This window comes from Somniosus microcephalus, chromosome 12 (genome assembly GCF_052327205.1).
Source record: "Somniosus microcephalus isolate GS21.2 chromosome 12, FLI_Smic_1.0, whole genome shotgun sequence".
NCBI lineage: Eukaryota > Metazoa > Chordata > Chondrichthyes > Squaliformes > Somniosidae > Somniosus > Somniosus microcephalus.
In genome coordinates this window covers 12,920,535-12,941,618 of record NC_140998.1, presented here as the reverse complement: position 1 = coordinate 12,941,618, position 21,084 = coordinate 12,920,535, and the positions used below count along the sequence as shown (strand labels likewise).

Sequence of the window (21,084 nt, the reverse complement as noted above, 5' to 3'; positions counted from 1 at the left end):
GGCGGGTTTGCCATCCGCCCCCACTTTCTCTGATTTTACGTGCTGTCCCACCTCCATGCCCGCCTCCTCGGGGCTTGGAAAATCCAGCCCTATATATTGCTATATTTAAGAATTTCATTTGGCGTTTGAGACATTTTAATAGAGTTCAGAATGATAAGCCCCAATTTTAACACGAGGGAAGGCAGTGTGGGGGGGAGATCCAGGCGCCTTGACGGTTTTGGTATGAAGCCCGGGCCTTTTTACCGCCCAGGCCTCAGTACCGTACTGCAGCATAGATACCTGGCTCAAATGATAAGGAGGCCAGCAGGCCCGAGTGAGATTTAGCCCAGCAGGATTCCGCCACTGCGGGGGGAGGGGGGCAACAGAGGGAATAGTCCCCGTCTCTGAGGTGAGTGTAGAGGAAGGCGTACCGTCTGGAGGTGATCACGGTCAGGGAAGGGGACAGGGAAACCTGGGGCTGGGGAGGCCCCAGGTGACCTGGTGGGGCCTGGAGCTGCACTTGAACTTGGTGCGTTTTGGTAGGAAGAATAAGGAGGCTACATACTCCTTGGAAAATAAGAGATGAGGGGAATTTTTTTTCTCACAGAGGGCCGCGAGCCTTTGGAACTCTCTTCCTCAGAGGGCGGTGGAAGCAGAGACTTTGAATATTTTCAAGGCAGAGGTAGATAGATTCTTGGGAAGCAAGGGGGTGAAAGGTTATCGGGGGTAGGCGGGAACGTGGAGTAATCGGATCAGCCATGATCTTATTGAATGGCGGAGCAGGTTCGAGGGGCCGAGTGGCCTACTCCTGCTCCTAATTCATGGGTTCGTATGTCTAAATGAGATAGAGGAGCAAAGTGGGTGCAAATACACAAATCACTAAAAATAGCGACGCAGGTTAATAAAGCCATAAAATGAGTTTTATATAAAACACGAGTTTGTCCCCAGCTGGAGTATTGTGTCCAAAATCTGGGCACCACACTTTAGGAAGGATATGAAGGTTTTGGAGAGGGGTACAGAAGAGATTTACTAGAATGGTTCCAGGGATGAGGGCTTAGTTAGGTGGATAGACTGGAGAAGCTGGGGTTGTTCTCCTTAAAGCAGAAAAGGCTGAGATTTGATAGAAGTGTTCAAAATCATGTCGATAGAATAAATAGAGAAACTGTTTCCAATGGCTGAAGGGACGCTAACCAGAGGGCACAGATTTAAGGTGATTGGCTAAAGAGCCAGAGGCGAGATGAGGGGAAACTTTTTATGCAATAAGCAGATGGCTGAGGGGGGACCTGATTGAGGTGTACAAAATGATGAGGGGCATAGATAGGGTAGATAGAGAGGAACTTTTCCCCTTAGTAGAGGGATCAATAACCAGGGGGCATAGTTTCAAGATAAGGGGCAGGAGGTTTAGAGGGGATTTGAGGAAAAACTTTTTCACTTTGGTGGTTGGAATCTGGAACTCACTGCCTGAAAGGCTGGTAGAGGCAGGAACCCTCACAATATTCAAGAAGCATTTAGATGAGAGCTTGAATCTCATTGAAACTTATAAAATTCTAACAGGACTGGACAGACTAGATGCAGGAAGGATGCTCCCGATGGTCGGGGAGTCCAGAACCAGGGGTCACAGTCTAAGGATAAGGGGTAAGCCATTTAGGACAGAGATGAGGAGGAATTTCTTCACCCAGAGAGTGACCTGTGGAATTCTCTACCACAGAAGGCAGTTGAGGCCAATTCATTAAATATATTCAAGAAGGAGTTGGATATATTTCTTAAAGCTAAAGGGATCAAGGGATATGGGGAGAAAGCAGGGACCAGGTACTGAATTTGGATGGTCAGCCATGATCGCATTGAATGGCGGAGCAGGCTCGAGGGGCCGAATGGCCTACTCCTGCTCCTATCTTCTATGTTTCTATGTTTCATAGCATACAAGGCTACGGACCAAGTGCTGGAAAATGCGATTAGAACAGACAGGGCTTGATTGCCGGCGCAGACACGATGGGCCGAAGGGCCTCTTTCACTCACTGGTTGGCCCCGGGGATCTCTGTTACTCCTGCCTGCATCGCTCAAGGAGTATCAGGTACCAGCGCTGGTGGAAGTGACGGGAATGCCTACAAGGACCCCTCCCCCCCCCGATCCGCCATTCCCCATTTCTGGTGACATCTCCAGGGAGGGCATCAGATCCAGGAGCCTCCAACCCCCTCCACCCTCCGCCTCCGCCTCCGCCTCCAGCACAAGTAGGCTGCACCTAAAACAATGAGGTCGCGAGTCAAATTCCAGCCTGCACTCCAGCACTGTGCTGCTGTCGCCCCCCCCCACCTCCCGACCCAGGGGATGGGCAAACGTGGACCGACTCCTGTGAGTGAGGGATGGGCGAGTCAGGCAAGTGGGGAGGAGGCTTTGCATTTGGCTCCTGCTCTCCTGGGTTATTGAGAGCACAGCATTAAAAAGGGCCCTTGCTGCTGGAAACAGCGCCAGGGTTAGGGATTGCCCAGGAGCCTCCAGGAATCAAAGATTAATCTCCGGGACACTGCCGCCAGTAAAAACCCCAAGAGGAAAGTCATAGAGGACATTACAAAATATAACATGTGTGTTGCTTCATGTTCTTTGAACACTTTTGTTTATTATTCGACCTTGAAATGAGCTTCCGACCACATATCCTCGCCATCACTAAGACCGCCTATATCCACCTCCATAACATCACCTGTCTCTGCCCTTGCCTCCGCTCATCCGCTGCTGAAACCCTCATCCATACCTTTGTTACCTCCAGACTTGACTATTCCAACGCACTCCTGGCTGGCCCCCCATATTCCGCCCTACGTAAATTTGTGGTCATCCAAAACACTGCTGCCTGTGTCCTAGCTCGCATCAAGTCCCGTTCACCCATCACCGCTGTGCTCGCTGACCTACATTGGCACACGGTTAAGCAACACCTCGATTTCAGAATTCTCATCCTTTTTTTCAAATCCCTCCTTGGCCTCGCCCCTCCCTATCTCTGTAACCTCCTCCAGCCCCACAACCCCCCTGAGATATCTGCTCTAACATAAGAACATAAGAACATAAGAAATAGGAGCAGGAGTAGGCCAATCGGCCCCTCGAGCCTGCTCTGCCATTCTATAAGATCATGGCTGATCTGATCCTAACCGCCAATCCACTATCACAGAACCATCTCCTGAATCTAACAGAATTAGACACACGAAATAGGAGCAGGATCAGGCTACACAGCCCCTGGGCCCGCTCCGCTACCCACAGGGCCATGACCGATCCGAACGTAGACTCATGTCCAAATTCCTGCCCGCTCCCCGTAACCCTTAATTCCCTTTACTTCTAGGAAACTGTCTATTTCTGTTTTAAATTTATGTAATGATGTAGCTTCTACAGCTTTTTGGGGCAGCATATTCAATGGATCTACCACCCTCTGAGTGAAGTAGTTCCTCCTCATCTCAGTTTTGAAAGAGCAGCCCCTTATTCTAAGACTATGCCCCCTAGTTCTAGTTTCACCCATCATCGGGAACATCTTCCCCGCATCCACCCGATCCAACCCCTTCACAATCTTATATGTTTCAATAAGGTCGCCTCTCATTCTTCTGAACTCCAATGAGTAGAGTCCCAATCTACTCAACCTCTCCTCATATGTCCATCCCCTCATCCCCGGGATTAACCGAGTGAACCTTCATTGTACTGGCTCGAGAGCAAGTATGTCCATTCTTAAGTATGGACACCAAAACTGTACGCAGTATTCCAGGTGCGGTCTCACCAATACCTTGTACAACTGAAGCAATACCTCCCTATTTTTATATTCTATCCCCCTAGCAATGAAAGCCAACATTCCATTGGCCTTCTTAATCACTTGCTGTACCTGCATACTAACCTTTTGAGTTTCGTGCACCAGGACCCCCAGATCCCTTTGTACTTCAGTACTTTCCAGTTTCTTGCCATTAAGATAATAACTTGCTCTATGATTTTTCCTGCCAAAGTGCATAACCTCACACTTTCCAGTATTGTATTCCATCTGCCAAATCTCTGCCCACTTACTTAGCCTGTCTATGTCCCCTTGCAGGTTTTTTATGTCCTCCTCACTCACTACTTTCCCTCCCATCTTAGTATCATCTGCAAACTTTGATATGTTACACATGGTCCCCTCCTCCAAATTGTTAATATAGATTGTAAAGAGTTGGGGATCCAGCACTGACCCCTGCGGAACACCACTAGTTACTGATTGCAAGTCTGAGAATGAACCATTTATCCCAACTCTCTGCCTTCTGTTAGATGGCCAATCCTCTATCCATGCCAGAATATTACCCCCAATCCCGTGATTTTTTATCTTAAGCAATAATCTTTTGTGTGGCACCTTGTCAAATGCCTTTTGGAAGTCTAAATACACTACGTCCACTGGTTCCCCTTTATCCACCCTATATGTTACTTCCTCAAAGAACTCCAGCAAATTTGTCAAACATGACTTCCCCTTCATAAAACCATGCTGACTTTGTCCTATTAAATTATGATTATCCAAATGTCCTGTTACTGTCTCCTTAATAATGGACTCCAAAATTTTACCTACCACAGATGTTAGGCTAACCGGTCTATAGTTTCCAGCCTTCTGTCTACTGCCCTTTTTAAATAAGGGTGTTACATTAGCAGTTTTCCAGTCTGCCGGGACCTTTGCCGAGTCCAGGGAGTTTTGGAAAATTATTACCAATGCATCCACAATCCCTACCGTCACTTCCCTCAAGACCCTAGGATGTAAGCCATCAGGTCCAGGTGTTTTATCCACCTTGAGTCCCATTATTTTACCGAGTACCACTTCCTTAGTGATTTTGATCGTGTTTAGCTCCTCCCCCCCTTTAGCCCCCTGTTTGTCCAGTGTTGGGATATTCTTAGTGTCTTCTACTGTAAAGACTGATATAAAATATTCATTCAGTGTTTTTGCCATCTCCATATTTCCCACCATTAATTTCCCGGTCTCATCCTCTAAGGGACCAACATTTACTTTAGCCACCCTTTTTCTTTTTATATAACTATAAAAACTCTTACTATCTGTTTTTATATTTTTTGCTAATTTACTTTCATAATCTATCTTCCCTTTCTTTGTCAATCTTTTTGTTATTTTTTGCTGTCTTTTAAAGCTTTCCCAATCCTCTATCCTCCCACTAGATTTGGCTACCTTATATGCCCTTGTTTTTAGTCGAATACTATCCTTAATTTCTTTACTTAGCCACGGATGGCTGTCTTTTCTTTTACACCCTTTTCTTCTCAGTGGAATATATATTTTTTGGAAGTTGTAAAATAACTCCTTAAATGTACACCACTGATCATGTATCGTCTTACCCTTTAATCTATTTTCCCAATCCACTCTACTCAATTCCGCTCTCATACCTTCATAGTTTCCTTTATTCAAGCTTAGCACGCTTGTTTGAGATCCAACCTTCTCACTCTCTAATTGAATATGGAATTCAACCATGTTATGGTCACTCATTCCAAGGGGATCCTTTACTAGGACATTTTTAATTAATCCTGTCTCGTTACACAGGACCAGATCTAAGGTTGCTTGCCCCCTGGTTGGTTCAGTTACATACTGCTCAAGAAACCCATCCCTAATACACTCAATGAACTCATCCTCAAGGCAGCCCTGCTCAATTTGATTTGTCCAATTAATATGATCGTTAAAATCCCCCATAATTATAGATGTTCCCTTATTACAAGCCTCAACTATTTCCTGATTGATACTCCGTCCAACAGAGTTGCCACTGTTCGGAGGCCTATAGACTACGCCCACTAGTGTTTTTTTCCCCTTATTATTCCTTACCTCCACCCAAACTGTTTCATTATCCTGATCTTTTGACCCAATATCATTTCTCTGTATTACAGTGATTCCTTCCTTTATTAACATAGCCACCCCACCTCCCCTTCCTTCCTGCCTGTCCTTCCTGATCGTTAAATAACCTGGTATGTTTAATTCCCAGGCATTGTCACCCTGCAGCCATGTTTCTGTAATGGCCACAAGATCATACCCATATGTAGTTATTTGTGCCATTAACTCGTCTATTTTGTTACGAATGCTACGTGCATTCAGATAGAGAACTTTCAAAGATGTTTTGTGACACTTAGTTCCTGCTTTTGCCCTTTTTATTACTTTACCTTTTACTCCATACCTTCTGCCCCTTCCTTTAATTTCCCCACTGCTACCTAAGTCTATGACCTTCTCTGTTGTCATTTTTATTATTTGCTCTCTAGGAACCTCCCCCCCACTAGTTAGTTTAAAGTCCTCTCTACAGCCCTAGTTATATGATCCGCCAGGACTCTAGTCCCAGCACTGGCCAAGTGAAGCCCGTCCCAACAGAACAGCTCCCTCCTGCCCCAGTACTGGTGCCAGTGTCCCAGGAAGCAAAACCCATTTCTCCCACACCAGTCTTTGAGCCATGCATTTAACTCTCTAATTTTATTTGTCCTAGCCAAATTCGCTTGTGGCTCAGGTAATAATCCAGAGATTATTACCCTTGTGGTTCTGCTTTTTAATTTGGCCCCTAGCTGCTCAAACTCCCTCAGCAGAACCTCCTTCCTTGTCCTATCTATGTCGTTGGTACCAACATGGACCACGACAACTGGATCCTCCCCCTCCCACTCCAAGTTTCTCTCCAGTCCAGAGGACATGTCCTTAACCCTGGCACCGGGCAGGCAACACAGTCTTCGGGACTCTCGCTCTCAGCTGCAGAGAACTCTATCTATCCCCCTAATGATACTATCCTCTGCCACTACAACATTTCTTTTAACTCCCCCCACTTGAATGGCCCCCCGCTCCACGGTGCTGTGGCCAGGTTGCTCATCCTCCCCGCAGTCCCTGTTCCCATCCTCACAGGGAGTAAGAGCCTCGAACCTGTTGGACAAGTGCAAGGGCTGCAGCTCCTCCAACGCTACCTCCTGGACCCCCGTACCTGCCTCACTTCTAGTCACACCATCCTGACCCTGGCCACGGACTACATCTGAATTAATTAATCTAATTGGTGTGAATACCTCATGATACACAGAGTCCAGGTATCTCTCCCCCTCCCTGATGTGTCTCAGTGTTTGAAGCTCGGACTCCAGCTCTTCAACACGGAGCCGGAATTCCTCGAGCAGCCAACACTTACTGCAAATGTGATCACCGTGAGCATCAATGGTGTCCACCAGCTCCCACATATTGCAGCAGCAACACATCACCTGATCTCCCATTCTATGTAATTAATTAAATCCTCTAACTCTGCCCTCTTGAGAATCCCCGATTTCAATCGCTCCACTATTGGTGGCCGTGCCTTCTGTTGCCTGGGCCCTAAGCTCTGGAATTCCCTCCCTAAACCTCTCCGCCTTGCTATCATTCTTTCCTCCTTTAAGACGTTTCATAAAACCTACCTCTTTGACCAAGCTTTTGGTCACCTGCCCTAATTTCCCCTTATGTGTCAAATTTTTTGTCTTATAGCACTCCTGTGAAGTGCCTTGGGGTGTTTTACTACGTTAAAGGTGCTATATAAATACAGGTTATTGTTGTTGTATTAGTTATAAAAAATATCGGAGATGGGGAGGGGAAGGACCTTTGATTGACAGTCAAGATTTATACAATCAGGTAACAAAGAGTCTGTTGGCTTTCCAACGGGCGTGTGATGGCGGGGCACTGCGAGGATGGGCGTGTTGGGCAACCAATGGCGGGAGCGCGGGGAGGGGAGGGGGTGGCGGGACGGTCAGAGGTCATGTGATGAAACCTCCAGGAACTTGTCCAATCAGAGTTGGCGACCCTAACAATTCGCTATCACCCGTATTGCACTACCTCCCAAATTGAATTTCATCCCCCTCAGTCTCCAGGCTCGCACGGGTTGGGTGAGATACTGGACAGGCCCCTCCCGCCATCCCACCCACAGAAGCACAACCTCATTGAGAAGCCAATGGCTGCGGGTGTGAACAGCAGGAACCTGGAGCGAGACAACATTCTCCATCCATGCAGCTGGACGATTCTGTTCCCAGCCTCCATGGGGACATGGTTGAACTTTCCCCGCTCGACCTACAGTCACCACAGCAACCGGCCTGAGGTTGGGGCCTGTTCCCTCAAGCAGCAAGGTGAAGGGTCAGAGGACTGTTTGATTCACAGCCTAATTTGCCCCAGAATGTTCCGATAATAGGGAAGTAACAAATTACCAGCTGATCATGGTAACTTCATCACATTAGTGAGAATTGCAATTCAGTAATGAAGGGCGTCAGGTTGCTTGATTGCTACTCTTTCCAGAGAACAATGCAGGAGGCAAAGGTACAATAGTAGATTAACAGGGCGCAGTGTTGTTCTTGATTTCCCTCATTCCTGCTTTCTACCCTTTTAACCTTCTCTTCCCTGTGCAGGTACCAGCTGTCTGGGGGTTATTCTACAGGTGCCTCCCACCCCCGGTACCTCTGGTCCCCCACTCTCACATACCAGTCCCAACAGTGAACGGATTATGTGGGAGGGGAGAGGGGCACCACAGCCGGAGCCAACTCCTCCGCATCCGAAGTCCAAGCACCTTCCAGCAATGCAGACTGGTGCAGATGGGAAGGGGGCGAGGGAGCAGTTACTGGACCTACTCACCATCACTGTCACCATCACCAACACCACCGTCACCATCACCGTCACCATCACTGTCACAGTCAACATTACCGTCACCATCACCGTCACCATTAGCATCACCATCACCGTCACTGTCACCGTCACCATCACTGTCACAGTCAACATCACCATCACCGTCACCATCACTGTCAACAGCACCATCACCATCACTGTCACTGTCACCATCACCGTCAGCATCACTGTCACCATCACTGTCAACATCACTGTCACCATCACCATCACCATCACCATCACTGTCACCATCAATGTCACTGTCACCATCACTGACACCATCACTGTCACCATCACCATCACTGTCACCATCACCAACATGATTACCATCACCATCACTGTCACCATCACAGTCACCATCACCATCATTGTCACCGTCAGCATCACTGTCACCATCACTATCACTGTTACCGTCACCATCACCATCACCATCACAGTCACTGTCACCATCACTGTTACTGTCACCATCACCGTCACCATCACAGTCACCGTCACCATCACCATCACCGTCACCATCACCATCACTGTTACCGTCACCATCACCATCACCATCACAGTCACTGTCACCATCACCGTCACTATCACCATCACCGTCACCATCACTGTCACAGTCAACATCACCATCACTGTCACCATCACCATCACTGTCACCATCACCGTCACCATCACTGTCACCATCACCGTCACTGTTATAAATCTCATCATCACCAAGAAACTACACATGAAATAAATTGGCGGCCAGCTGGTGGCGCCGTCCAAGGAGTATAAATACTCGGGCGTGGGCCCAGCTTCCCAGAGACATTTTGTAAGACAGGAACTAGTGAAGTACAACTAGATTTCCATGTTCTGAAACAAGTTGATTAAAGCCTTGCTTTATACTCAAACCAAGTGCGTAGTGAGTTTTATTACATCAGTCACCATCAGCATCACTGTCACCATCACCATCACCGTCACCACCACTGTCACCGTCACCACCACTGTCACCATCACTGTCAAAATCACCATCACCGTCACCATCACTGTCACCATCAATGTCACAGTCAACATTACCGTCACCATCACTGTCACCATCCACCATCACCATCACCGTCACTATCACCATCACTGTCACTATCACTGTCACCGTTACCATCACCATCACCGTCACCATCACTGTCACAGTCAACATTACCGTCACCATCGCCATCACCGTCACTGTCACCGTCACCATCACCATCACTGTCACCATTACCATCACTGTCACCATCACTGTCACCATCACTGTCACCATCACTATCACCATCACCAGCACCATCACCATCACCATCGCTGTCACCATCACCATCACCATCACTGTCAACATCACTGTCACCATCACCGTCACCAACACCGACACCATCACCGTCACCATCACTGTCACCGTCACCATCACCGTCACCATCACTGTCACCATCACTGTCACCATCACCGTCACCATCACAGTCACCATCACCATCACCGTCACCATCACCATCACCATCACCATCACCATCACTGTCACCATCACTGTCACCATCACTGTCACTGTTACCATCACCATCACCATCACTGTCACAGTCAACATTACCGTCACCATCACCATCACCGTCACCATCACTTCACCATCACTGTCACCATCAAGGTCACTATCACCATCACCATCGCTGTCACCATCACCATCACTATCAACATCACTGTCACCATCACTGTCACCAACATCGACACTATCACCGTCACCATTACTGTCACAGTCAACATTACCGTCACCATCGCCATCACCGTCACCGTCACTATCACCATCACTGTCACCATCACTGTCACCATCACTGTCACCATCACTATCACCGTCACCATCACTGTCACCATCTCCATCACCATCAACATCACTGTCACCACCACCATCACCATCACTGTAACCATCACTGTCACCATCACTGTCACCATCACCGTCATGGTCACCATCACTGTCATTGTCACCATCAACATCACTGTCACCATCAACATCACTGTCACCATCACTGTCACTGTCACCATCACTGTCACCGTCACCATCACCGTCACCATCACCATCACCGTCACAGTCACAGTCACCATCACCGTCACCACCACCACCACCATCGCCATCACCATCACCATCACAGTCACCATCACCAGCACTGTCACCATCACCGTCACCATCACTGTCACCATCTCCATCACCATCAACATCACTGTCACCACCACCATCACCATCACTGTCACCATCACCATCACCGTCACGGTCACCATCACTGTCACCGCCACCATCACTGTCACCGTCATCATCACCGTCACCATCACCGTCACCATCACCGTCACCATCACCGTCACCATCACTATCACCATCACTGTCACCATCACTGTCACCTTCACCATCACCATCACTGTCACTGTCACCATCACCATCATTGTCACCATCACCATCACCGTCACCATCACCATCGCTGTCACCATCACCCTCACCATCACTGTCACCATCACTGTCACCATCACCCTCACCATCACTGTCACCATCACTGTCACCGTCACCATCACCGTCACCGTCACCGTCACCATCACCGTCACCATCACTATCACCATCACTGTCACCATCACTGTCACCTTCACCATCACCATCACTGTCACTGTCACCATCACCATCATTGTCACCATCACCATCACCGTCACCATCACCACCACCGTCGCCATCACCATCACCATCACAGTCACCATCACCATCACTGTCACCATCACTGTCACCATCACTGTCACCATCACTATCACTGCCACCATCACAGTCACCATCACCGTCACCATCACTGTCACCATCACTGTCACCATCACCATCACTGTCACCATCACTGTCACCATCACTGTCACCATCACTATCACTGCCACCATCACAGTCACCATCACCGTCACCATCACTGTCACCATCACTGTCACCATCACCTTCACCATCACCATCTCCGTCACCATCACCGTCACCATCACTGTCACCATCAGTCACCATCACCGTCACCATCACTGTCACCATCACTGTCACCATCACCATCACTGTCACCATCACCGTCACCATCACTTTCACCGTCACCATCACTGTCACCATCACTGTCACCATCACCGTCAACATCACCGTCACCATCACTGTCACAGTCAACATCACCGTCACCATCACTGTCAACATCACCATCACCAGCACCGTCACTGTCACAGTCAACATCACTGTCACCGTCACCATCATCGTCAACATCACCGTCACCATCAAATAACTCAGCAGTGGCAGGAGATCAAACCCAGGACCGACCTTCTTTACCAGCACCACATCGGGCAGTGCATTGACCATCTGGGGCCTTTGCTGCAGCCTCGCCGTTCACAGTTCATTCTACGCCAGCCGCTGGCGTACTGCGCGCTGCGGCAGCACTCCCCCTGCTGGGCACGGAGTGGCAGGAGCGTGACTCGCCCTTCCTCTTTGCCCACAGGATCCCAATCCCAGGCATTCCGTAAAGGATGGACCGTTCCCTCCCTCACTGTCCTCCCCCGACACCTTCAAAGGAAGTGCGAGGAAGACAGGAAGTGTGGAGTCAATGCACAGCGATGTCAATGCACCAGAAGAAAGTCTGATGTTTGGTGGGGGCGGGGTGCGGGGGGGGGGGGGGGTGAGGTGGAGGAAGGGAGAGAATTGAAGAAGAACAGCACACAAGTACGTAGCCAGGGGCTGCTGAAAAATCATTGTGAGAGTCGGGGGTGGGAGGAATGGAGAAAGAAAATAGAAAAATTCAGGCGTGCCCACAAACACAAACCCTTCCCACTGCATTAGCATTAACCCATAAGATAACGGACTGGGGTCTTCATATTCTACAGTGCCCAGCATCACTGAAAGAATATGCTGCAAGGATACAAAAGCTGTCTTTAATATTCAGCCTGGGAGCTCAGTGAGTGCGCAGGAGAAATCCTCGGTACCACATTGGCAAGAAAGGCATGCTGTGAATTCCATTAACTGTCTGGCTTATTAAATCAATTGCTTTTAGTCTTTCTCACAAGAAAATAAATAGTTTTTTTTTTTCGTTACGACAACCTTCCATTTTTCGACATTTTTTAAATTAAAAAAGACAGGCAGGGAAAAAGCACTGTAATCTTTTTATCACGCGCGGCAACTTAAATTCTCGGCCGATGTACCTGTGCAGCCATGAATGAGAGATCCATGTTGCCCTCCTGTAGAGATCCACTCTTGTCTAAAAGTTGACAGTTACGGGCTGTGATAAATCTCGTCCTCTGGCGTCACCTTTTCAGCAGGAACCTCTCGTCGAGCTCATCTCACTTCTCTTTCTCTCTCTCTCTCACACAAACACACACACACACCCTTGTGACTGACTCTCCTCAGCTCTGAGTCTCTGTTCTCCCCCTCAGTAGCAATGCACCAGTCGAGTGGGGGGGGGGGGGGTGGGGGTATTTTGTTGCTGTTTATCGAGAAGCTCGGCCAACACCTGCTGGATGCAACTCTTGAAGCAGCTGCTACGCGGCGGACATGAAAATCTAAATAATCCTTCGACTTGGCGAGGGAGAGAACATTCCATCCAGCAGTCATGTGGTGCTGTTTTCATTCTCTCATACCGTCATATGTCTTGTCACTTAGTTACTAGGGCAACACTCCCTTGGCAACACAAGGCCTAAACCAGGGCACAGAAACCACTCTTTATGTTCGAAAGGGAGTTCTGTGCTGATTGTCTTTGGAGATGATTTTTTGTGCTCGCTAAGGTACAGACACTGACAAGAACTCAACAAGCTTTTCGCTTTCATGCAAAAGGCACAAATACTGCGGATGCTGGAAATCTGAAATAAAACCAGAAAATGCTGGAAATACTCAACGGGTGAGGCAGCATCTTTGGAGTGTTTCCGGCACTTTCCATTGTAATTTCAGATCTCCGGTGTTTTTGCTCTGTGTTAGTGTTTAACTCACTGCCTCTTCTCTTCCAGGAATGCCCACCTTGAAGAAGTTCTCTCCCACGGGATTTCCGTTTGTCACTTTTACCTTGTTCGAACTTTTTCCAGTTCTGACGAAGGGTCATCGACCGGAAACATTAACTCTGTTTCTCTCTCCACAGATGCTGCCCGACCTGTTTAGTATTCCCAACATTTTCTGCGCTTATTTCATATCTCTTTTTGCACAACCACAAGTTTTAAAAAAAAAAAGAATTCTCGGTTGCTGGTAAGGCCGACATGTATTGTTCATCTTTAGTTGCCCTGACTTGGAAATACATCGTCCATTCCTTCATCGTCGCTAGGCCAAAATCCTGGAACTCCCTCCCTAACAGTACTATGGGAGCACCTTCACCACACGGACTGCAGCGGTTCAAGGCGGCGGCTCACCGCCACCTTCTCCAGGGCAATTAGCGATGGGCAATAAATGCTGGCCTTGCCAGGGATGCCCACATCTCGTGAATGAATAAATGAATGGGGCGGGATGCGAGTTATGATACAGGCAGCAGGGATGCGCTTAAGTTTATTGAGGGTGGAGTCCTAGTCCCAAGATTCAAATGTCCCTCCACAAGCTCCCCAAAACCCACTCAATCACGTATCATATCTGATTCAACTCAACTGGAGGTAGCTTTCTGCAAAATTTCACTCCCTGTCCCATCCCAGAGAAAGTAAATCAAACAAAGCTCCAGCTCATAGACCAGCAGCCTTCCTTAGTATGACATGTCCATGGTCCCTGAGCAGGAACATTTTGTAAATACCATCAAGTGCATTCAGATAATTCCAAGCCTGATTCTTGCCGTCCTCGCCTGGGGATTTCAGCTATTTGACTGGGTGGGAAAGTGCTCATTTCTTGCCTCCTCTGGTTGGTATCCGGCACAAGTCCATCAGCGGCGTGAATGGAACCTCAAGCACCGTTTGAGGCCAGCAGCCACCGCATTCTTTTTCAGCGCATCCGTTCGAAGTCGCCCCTCTGGTACTTGTAACCTCCCGCAGAGTTCCTGATGCCAAGTGGGGGAAAGTTGGAATGCTTGTAAAGGCTCCAGGTTAATCAGTGGCTTTCTTTACCCGGAGAGTGGTGAGAACGTGGAACTCGCTACTACATGGTGTAGTTGAGGCAAATAGCATAGGCGCATTCCGCCCTCGTACAAAGTGCCTGACCTGTCATTGCCAGAACCAGCAGAGGTGCTTGTGTTTCATCTGCTGTAGATTCTGCTTGTATGAACGAAAGAAAGAACTTTGCAGCGCCTTTCATGACCTCAGGATGTCCCAAACGCTTTACACCCACTGAAGTACTATTTCTGAAGTGTTGTAATGAAAGAATCACAGCCGTCAATTTGCACACAGCAAGGTTCCACAAACAGCAATGTGATAATGACCAGACAATCTGGTTTAGTGATGTTGGTCGAGGTATAAATATCGGCCCAGGGACACCGGAGAGAACATCTCATCTGAAAGACAGCACCTCTGACAGCGCAGCACTCCCTCAGCACTGCACTGAGAGTGTCAGCCGAGATTTTTGCGCTCAAGTGTCTGGAGTGACGCTTGAGCCCACAACCTTCTGATTCAGAGGTCAGGATGTCACCAGCTGACACTGTATGGCTCCTCACTTCTTTATGATTTCCACGCTGTGCCTGAGGCAGTCTCTAAATTGTCGTGTTTCTGAAGCAGCAACGCACAGCTACCAACAGTGCACCATCAGTCATCTCAGGCCTCACTAACAACAACACTCAGTGACAGCAGATTATTTTCTTAGATGTACATTTAGCATCGTCACAACTGCTAAAGAAATCAGGATGTGCTTTCCAAGGTTGTTCGGAGTGGTGTGCCTGTTTGAAGTGAAAAGATCACCTCTCGGGCACCTCCATTCCAGGCTGAATAGCCCAAGTTTCTCCAGTCTTCCCACATAACAGAACAACCCGCCACCCGCCCCTTAGACTCTGTAGCTCAACATCCTACTGGCTTTGTTGACTGCTGCACTACAAGGGTTGGACATGTTGCTTGTCGACTCCGCTGAGACTCTGAGGTTAACTTCACCCTCGCTTGTTTCAATGCCATTCACGGAGTACATCTTCTTGCCCATGTTTCATTCCTCGGTGCAATACTTTATACTTGTCAGCGCTAAATTTCATCAGCCATTGTTCTGCCCACTTGCACATTTTGTTCGACACATTCTTTAGAAACATAGAAGATAGGAGCAAGAGTAGGCCATTCGGCCCCTCGAGCCTGCTCCGCCATTCAATGAGATCATGGCTGATCATCCAAATTCAGTACCCTGTCCCTGCCTTCTCCCCATATCCCTTGATCAATATATCTATCTCCTTCTTGAATATATTTACAGAAAAATCCTCCCTGTCAGGGAATTGAACCCTAATCACCCATGTGACAGGCGGGGATACTCGCCACTGTACTAACGAGGAATTTCTGAGATCCCTTCTTTAATTCCGCTGCCCCTTCTAGCTTGATATCATAGAATCATACAGTGCAGAGAGAGGCTGGAAACTCTATCAAATCCGCTCATCATTTTGAACACCTCTATTAAATTTCCACTTAACCTTTGCTCCTGTCAGCTGTGGCTCAGTGGATAGCACTCTCGCCTCTGGGTCTAGAAACTTGTGGAAGCACATAAATCTAGGCTGACACTCCAGTGCAGTACTGAGGGAGCGCTGCACTGTCGGAGGTGCTGTCTTTCGGGTGAGATGTTAAACCGAGGCCCCGTCAGCTTTCTCAGGTGGATGCAAAAGATCCCATGGCACTATTTTGAAGAAGAGCAGGGGAGTTATCTCCAGTGTCCGGGGCCAATATTTATCCCTCAATCAACATAACAAAAACAGATGATCTGGTCATGATCACATTGCTGTTTGTGGGATCTTGCTGTGTGCAAATTGGCTGCTGCGTTTCCCACATTACAACAGTGACTACACTTCAAAAAGTACTTCATTGGCTGGAAAGTGCTTTGGGATGTCCGGTGGTCGTGAAAGGCGCTATATAAATGCAAGTCTTTCTTTCTTTCTCTGAAGAGAACAATCCCAGTTTCTCTAGTCTCTCCACATCATCTGCAAGTTTATCCAATTTTCACTGGGTTTCTGACTCCAAGCCATAGATGTAATGAATGTAAGTTTTTTTATATACAAGATGGCGGATGAGTTGGGAGAGAGAGTCCAGATACCCACTCCCCAGGACCATCTGGTGGCCAGAACCATAAAGGGTTACAGCACAGAAGGAGGCCATTCAGCCCATGGTGTCTATACTAGAGCAATCCAAAACTAACGCCACTGCCCTGCTCTCGCACATAACTCTTGCTCTTCTCCATATATTTATCCAACTTTCTCTTCAATGATCAGGTGGTCTCTGTCTTGGTCACTCCCTGTGGTTAAGAAGGCAAATGGTATGTTGGCCTTCATAGCAAGAGGGTTCGAGTACAGGAGCAAGGGTGTCTTGCTACAGTTGTACAGGGTCTTGGTGAGACCGCACCTTGAGTATTGTGTGCAGTTTTGGTCACCTTATCTGAGGAAGGATGTACTTGCCATGGAGGGAGTGCAGCGAAGATTCACCAGGCTGATACCTGGGATGGCAGGAATGACGTACGAGGAGAGATTGTGTCGATTGGGCTTATACTCACTGGAGTTTAGAAGATTGAGAGGGGATCTCATCGAAACCTATAAAATTCTGTCAGGTCTGGACAGACTAGATGCAGGAAGGATTTTCCCGATGGTCGGGGAGTCCAGAACCAGGGGTCACAGTCTAAGGATAAGGGGTAAGCCATTTAGGACTGAAATGAGGAGGAATTTCTTCACCCAGAGAGTGGTGAACCTGTGGAATTCTCTGCCACAGAGGGCGGTGGAGGCCAGTTCATTAAATATATTCAAGAAAGAGTTGGATATATTTCTTGAGGCTAAAGGGATCAAGGGATATGGGGAGAAGGCAGGGACAGGGTGCTGAATTTGGATGATCAACCAAGATCTCATTGAATGGCGGAGCAGGCTCGAGGGGCCGAATGGCCTACTCCTGCTCCTATCTTCTGTGTTTCTATTCCAAGCTCCAACAAATCCCTCCTAACCACACTCTAAGTAGATGATCCCTTGTCACTGTCTCCCCTGGCGGAGGGATTAGTCTGCAGTCATATTGTGACAGATGACATAGGATAACTGAATGGGTTAGACTGCGTTACTCCTGGGAGCTTGGGCAATATTTAGAGAACAGTCTGTTACTGCTAAATGACAAAATTACTACACGTCAATGCACACACCGTGTGTGCCTTGAGTCAAACGCACTGAGAGATTTCACTACCTCAGTGCATAGGTCAGAATTCCTCACGATTCATTCTTTCCTATTTAAACGGCACTTCAATATGCTTTAGAATGACTCTCTCCTGCCTCCCTGTGGCCGTTCTGCAGATTTGTGCAGCTGATTTTTTTTCAGCACCAACATAATCGGGGTGTCTAATCAGAGCCACTGCAACGTACAGAGCAGCTGGAAGTCCAGGTGCGGTCCCTTAGCTCGGTAACTCAGCCTGGCTATTTTTCTCATGAGCTCCAAAATAAAGGTTTGAGAAACTGAAAAACAACAATCAGTAATTCCAGTAAATTTTCTAAACATTTCTGAGTATTTCATGAGGATAAACGACATGAACTTTACTCTGTACCTAACCCGTGCGGTACCTGCCCTGGGAGTGTTTGATGGGACAGTGTAGAGGGAGCTTTACTCTGTATCTAATCCGTGCTGTACCTGCCCTGGGAGTGTTTGATGGGACAGTTTAGAGGGAGCTTTACTCTGTATCTAACCTGTGCTGTACCTGCCCTGGGAGTGTTTGATGGGACAGTGTAGAGGGAGCTTTACTCTGTATCTAACCCATGCTGTACCTGTCCTGGGAGTGTTTGATGTGACAGAGTAGAGGGAGCTTTACTCTGTATCTAACCCATGCTGTACCTGCCCTGGGCGTGTTTGATGTGACAGAGTAGAGGGAGATTTACTTTGTATCTAACCCGTGCTGTACCTGCCCTGGGCGTGTTTGATGGGACAGTGTAGAGGGAGCTTTACTCTGTATCTAACCCGTACTGTACCTGCCCTGGGAGTGTTTGATGGGACAGTGTAGAGGGAGCTTTACTCTGTATCTAACCCGTACTGTACCTGCCCTGGGAGTGTTTGATGGGACAGTGTAGAGGGAGCTTTACTCTGTATCTAACCCGTACTGTACCTGCCCTGGGAGTGTTTGATGGGACAGTGTAGAGGGAGCTTTACTCTGTATCTAACCCGTACTGTACCTGCCCTGGGAGTGTTTGATGTGACAGAGTAGAGGGAGCTTTACTCTGTATCTAACCCGTACTGTACCTGCCCTGGGAGTGTTTGATGCGGACACTGGATTCCAATAGTGGAGAAGTGATGTATTCCCAACATTGTGCTGAGCACCTATTTTTTTTACTGAGGAACTGTGATGGAAGAAAGTGGGAGAAGGATCAGAAGGCTTTATATAACTTATGCCCTTGGTCCGTAGCTACAGAGACTTTGGTCCAGATTCAGGTAAGACAGACATTTGGAGGTTCATTTAAAACTAAACTCAGGCTGCGGAAACATCAGCCGAATGGAGCTGGCATGCTCTGTATTAGAATATAAGGGGACACTCTTCACACTTCAGTGAGTGTGATACGGCACCAGTGAAGAAGATTTGAGGCCATGAACTTATTTTTGCGATTACTTACACAACAAAACTCAGTCCTTTATGATCCCTTTCAATTAAAAGCATCATCTCCAAGTCAAGGTCAACGCACAAAGGCCTAGAAATTCAGTATAGCCACTTTTGGGGCGGTAAAGTCGGGCGGGCGCTAAAGTTAGCGCCCGCCGGAAAGTGGAGGCCACTTCGCCGAAATTCAGTAGCTTTGGCCAAGGAGTTTGGGCGAGCGCTGAAACTGGCGTTGCACTCCTATCTTTAGGCGCTAAGCCGGCGGTGCGGACTGATAACGCCGAGGCCGGGTGCAGCGCAGGTGCGGCCATGTTTTGATTGACAGCAGACACCCTGACGCCGGCCAGCTCTTAAAGGGGGAAGGGTCGACTTTGTCTGCAGCCACGCCCTGGATAGTGGAGCCCTGCAGCTAGGCCTGAACACTGCTGGTGGACCCAAATAGCGCCTGAAGCCATGCAGAAGGCCCGTGAACGAGCGCAGCGCTTCTCAGAGCATGCTTTGAGGGTGCTGCTTAGGGGGTTGGAAAAGAACAGAGAGATCTTGTGCCCGGACAGTGGCAAGAAGGCTCCCAGGAGGCAGTACAGGAGAGCCTGGAGGGAAATCGCCCAGAGGGTGTCAGCCAACAGCGATGTCCCCAGGACTGGTGACCAATGCCGAAAGAAGTACAACGACCTCAGTCGGTTGGTCAGGGTGAGTACCCTTTCCAGTGTCCTCCTCATCCTTGCATGTGCACCTCACATTATGGGCAAAGGGACCTCAAAGGCCTAATGGCCAGCCCTCCTCTCGCAGCTATGGCACTAGCATGATCATCAATAGCACTCTCTGCACTTAACACACTGGCCAAGCTATTCGACCATGGGAGGCAGTGCACACAACAACAGGGCACCACACTGTACTTAGAGGCCGTCCTTTCTCTTGCAGGCCAAGCTGGCGTGGAATTTGAAGAGCTAGACTGTCACCGGGGGAGGCCGTGCCCAGTTCCAGGAGCTCAGTCAGCTGGAGGAGAGCGTGGCTCGACTCATGCGTGGCCGGGTGACTGGCCCCATTGCTATTGGAGATGCCGACCCTGTGCTGGGACCCAATGGTAAGGACATGACCGTTTGGACCTCTCTGGTTCCCCTTGCGCTTCAGATCTACATCCTTTGCCACTGTCCCACCAATGCGCATAATGGCACCACTCATGCCTCCCTCGCTGATGCCCTGTCCTCACTCTAAAGCTACTCTTGTGCCTTCCTGCTTTCAGCTGGTGAGGAGGAGGTCCCTGAAGCTGAGAGTGCCAGTCCCTCGGAAGAGGAGGACGACGAGGACCAAGAGGAAGGCGGCACATCGGGGGAAGCCTCATCCGCGCCAGGGGATGGCAATGGAGGGGACACGTCTTGCCTGGAGGAGAGCCAGGGGGAAGTGTTGCAGGGGGGTGTAGCTCCTGGGCCCAGTGGCGTCCAGGCACGCGGGAAGGGTCGGGCAGCACGGCTGCCTTCTCCCCAAAGGGGGGAAGTGTTGCAGGGGAGGGCAGTTGCTGGGCCCAGTGGCGTCCAGGCACGCGGGAAGGGTCGGGCAGCTCGGCGGCCTTCTCCCCAGAGGGGGGAAGTGTTGCAGGGGAGGGCAGTTCCTGGGCCCAGTGGCGTCCAGGCACGCGGGAAGGGTCGGGCAGCACGGCTGCCTTCTCCCCAGAGGGGGGAAGTGTTGCAGGGGAGGGCAGTTGCTGGGCCCAGTGGCGTCCAGGCACGCGGGAAGGGTCGGGCAGCTCGGCGGCCTTCTCCCCAGAGGGAGAGTCCGCCCTCCAGTCCGGAGACGGTCCTCGCCCAGGAGGTGCGCCTCCTTGATGAAATGTCCGCGGCCTCGGAGCGGC

At 49.1% G+C, this 21,084-nt stretch overlaps 1 protein-coding gene across 2 annotated transcripts in view; it reads right to left on the bottom strand.

Annotated features, from left to right (window-relative positions):
- The window catches only part of LOC147109028 (uncharacterized protein C14orf132), a 134,179-nt gene extending 121,036 nt beyond the window's left edge, over positions 1-13,143 (bottom strand). For both annotated transcript variants that reach the window (XR_015080166.1, XM_086002593.1), the window contains exon 1: positions 12,758-13,143. Coding sequence is in view for 1 of the 2 variants with exons in the window: in XM_086002593.1 (XP_085858719.1) it covers positions 12,758-12,784 (27 nt within the window). In the remaining variant the exon portion in view is untranslated. The remainder of the gene's footprint in view (positions 1-12,757) is intronic.
- Positions 13,144-21,084: the final 7,941 nt, after the last annotated feature.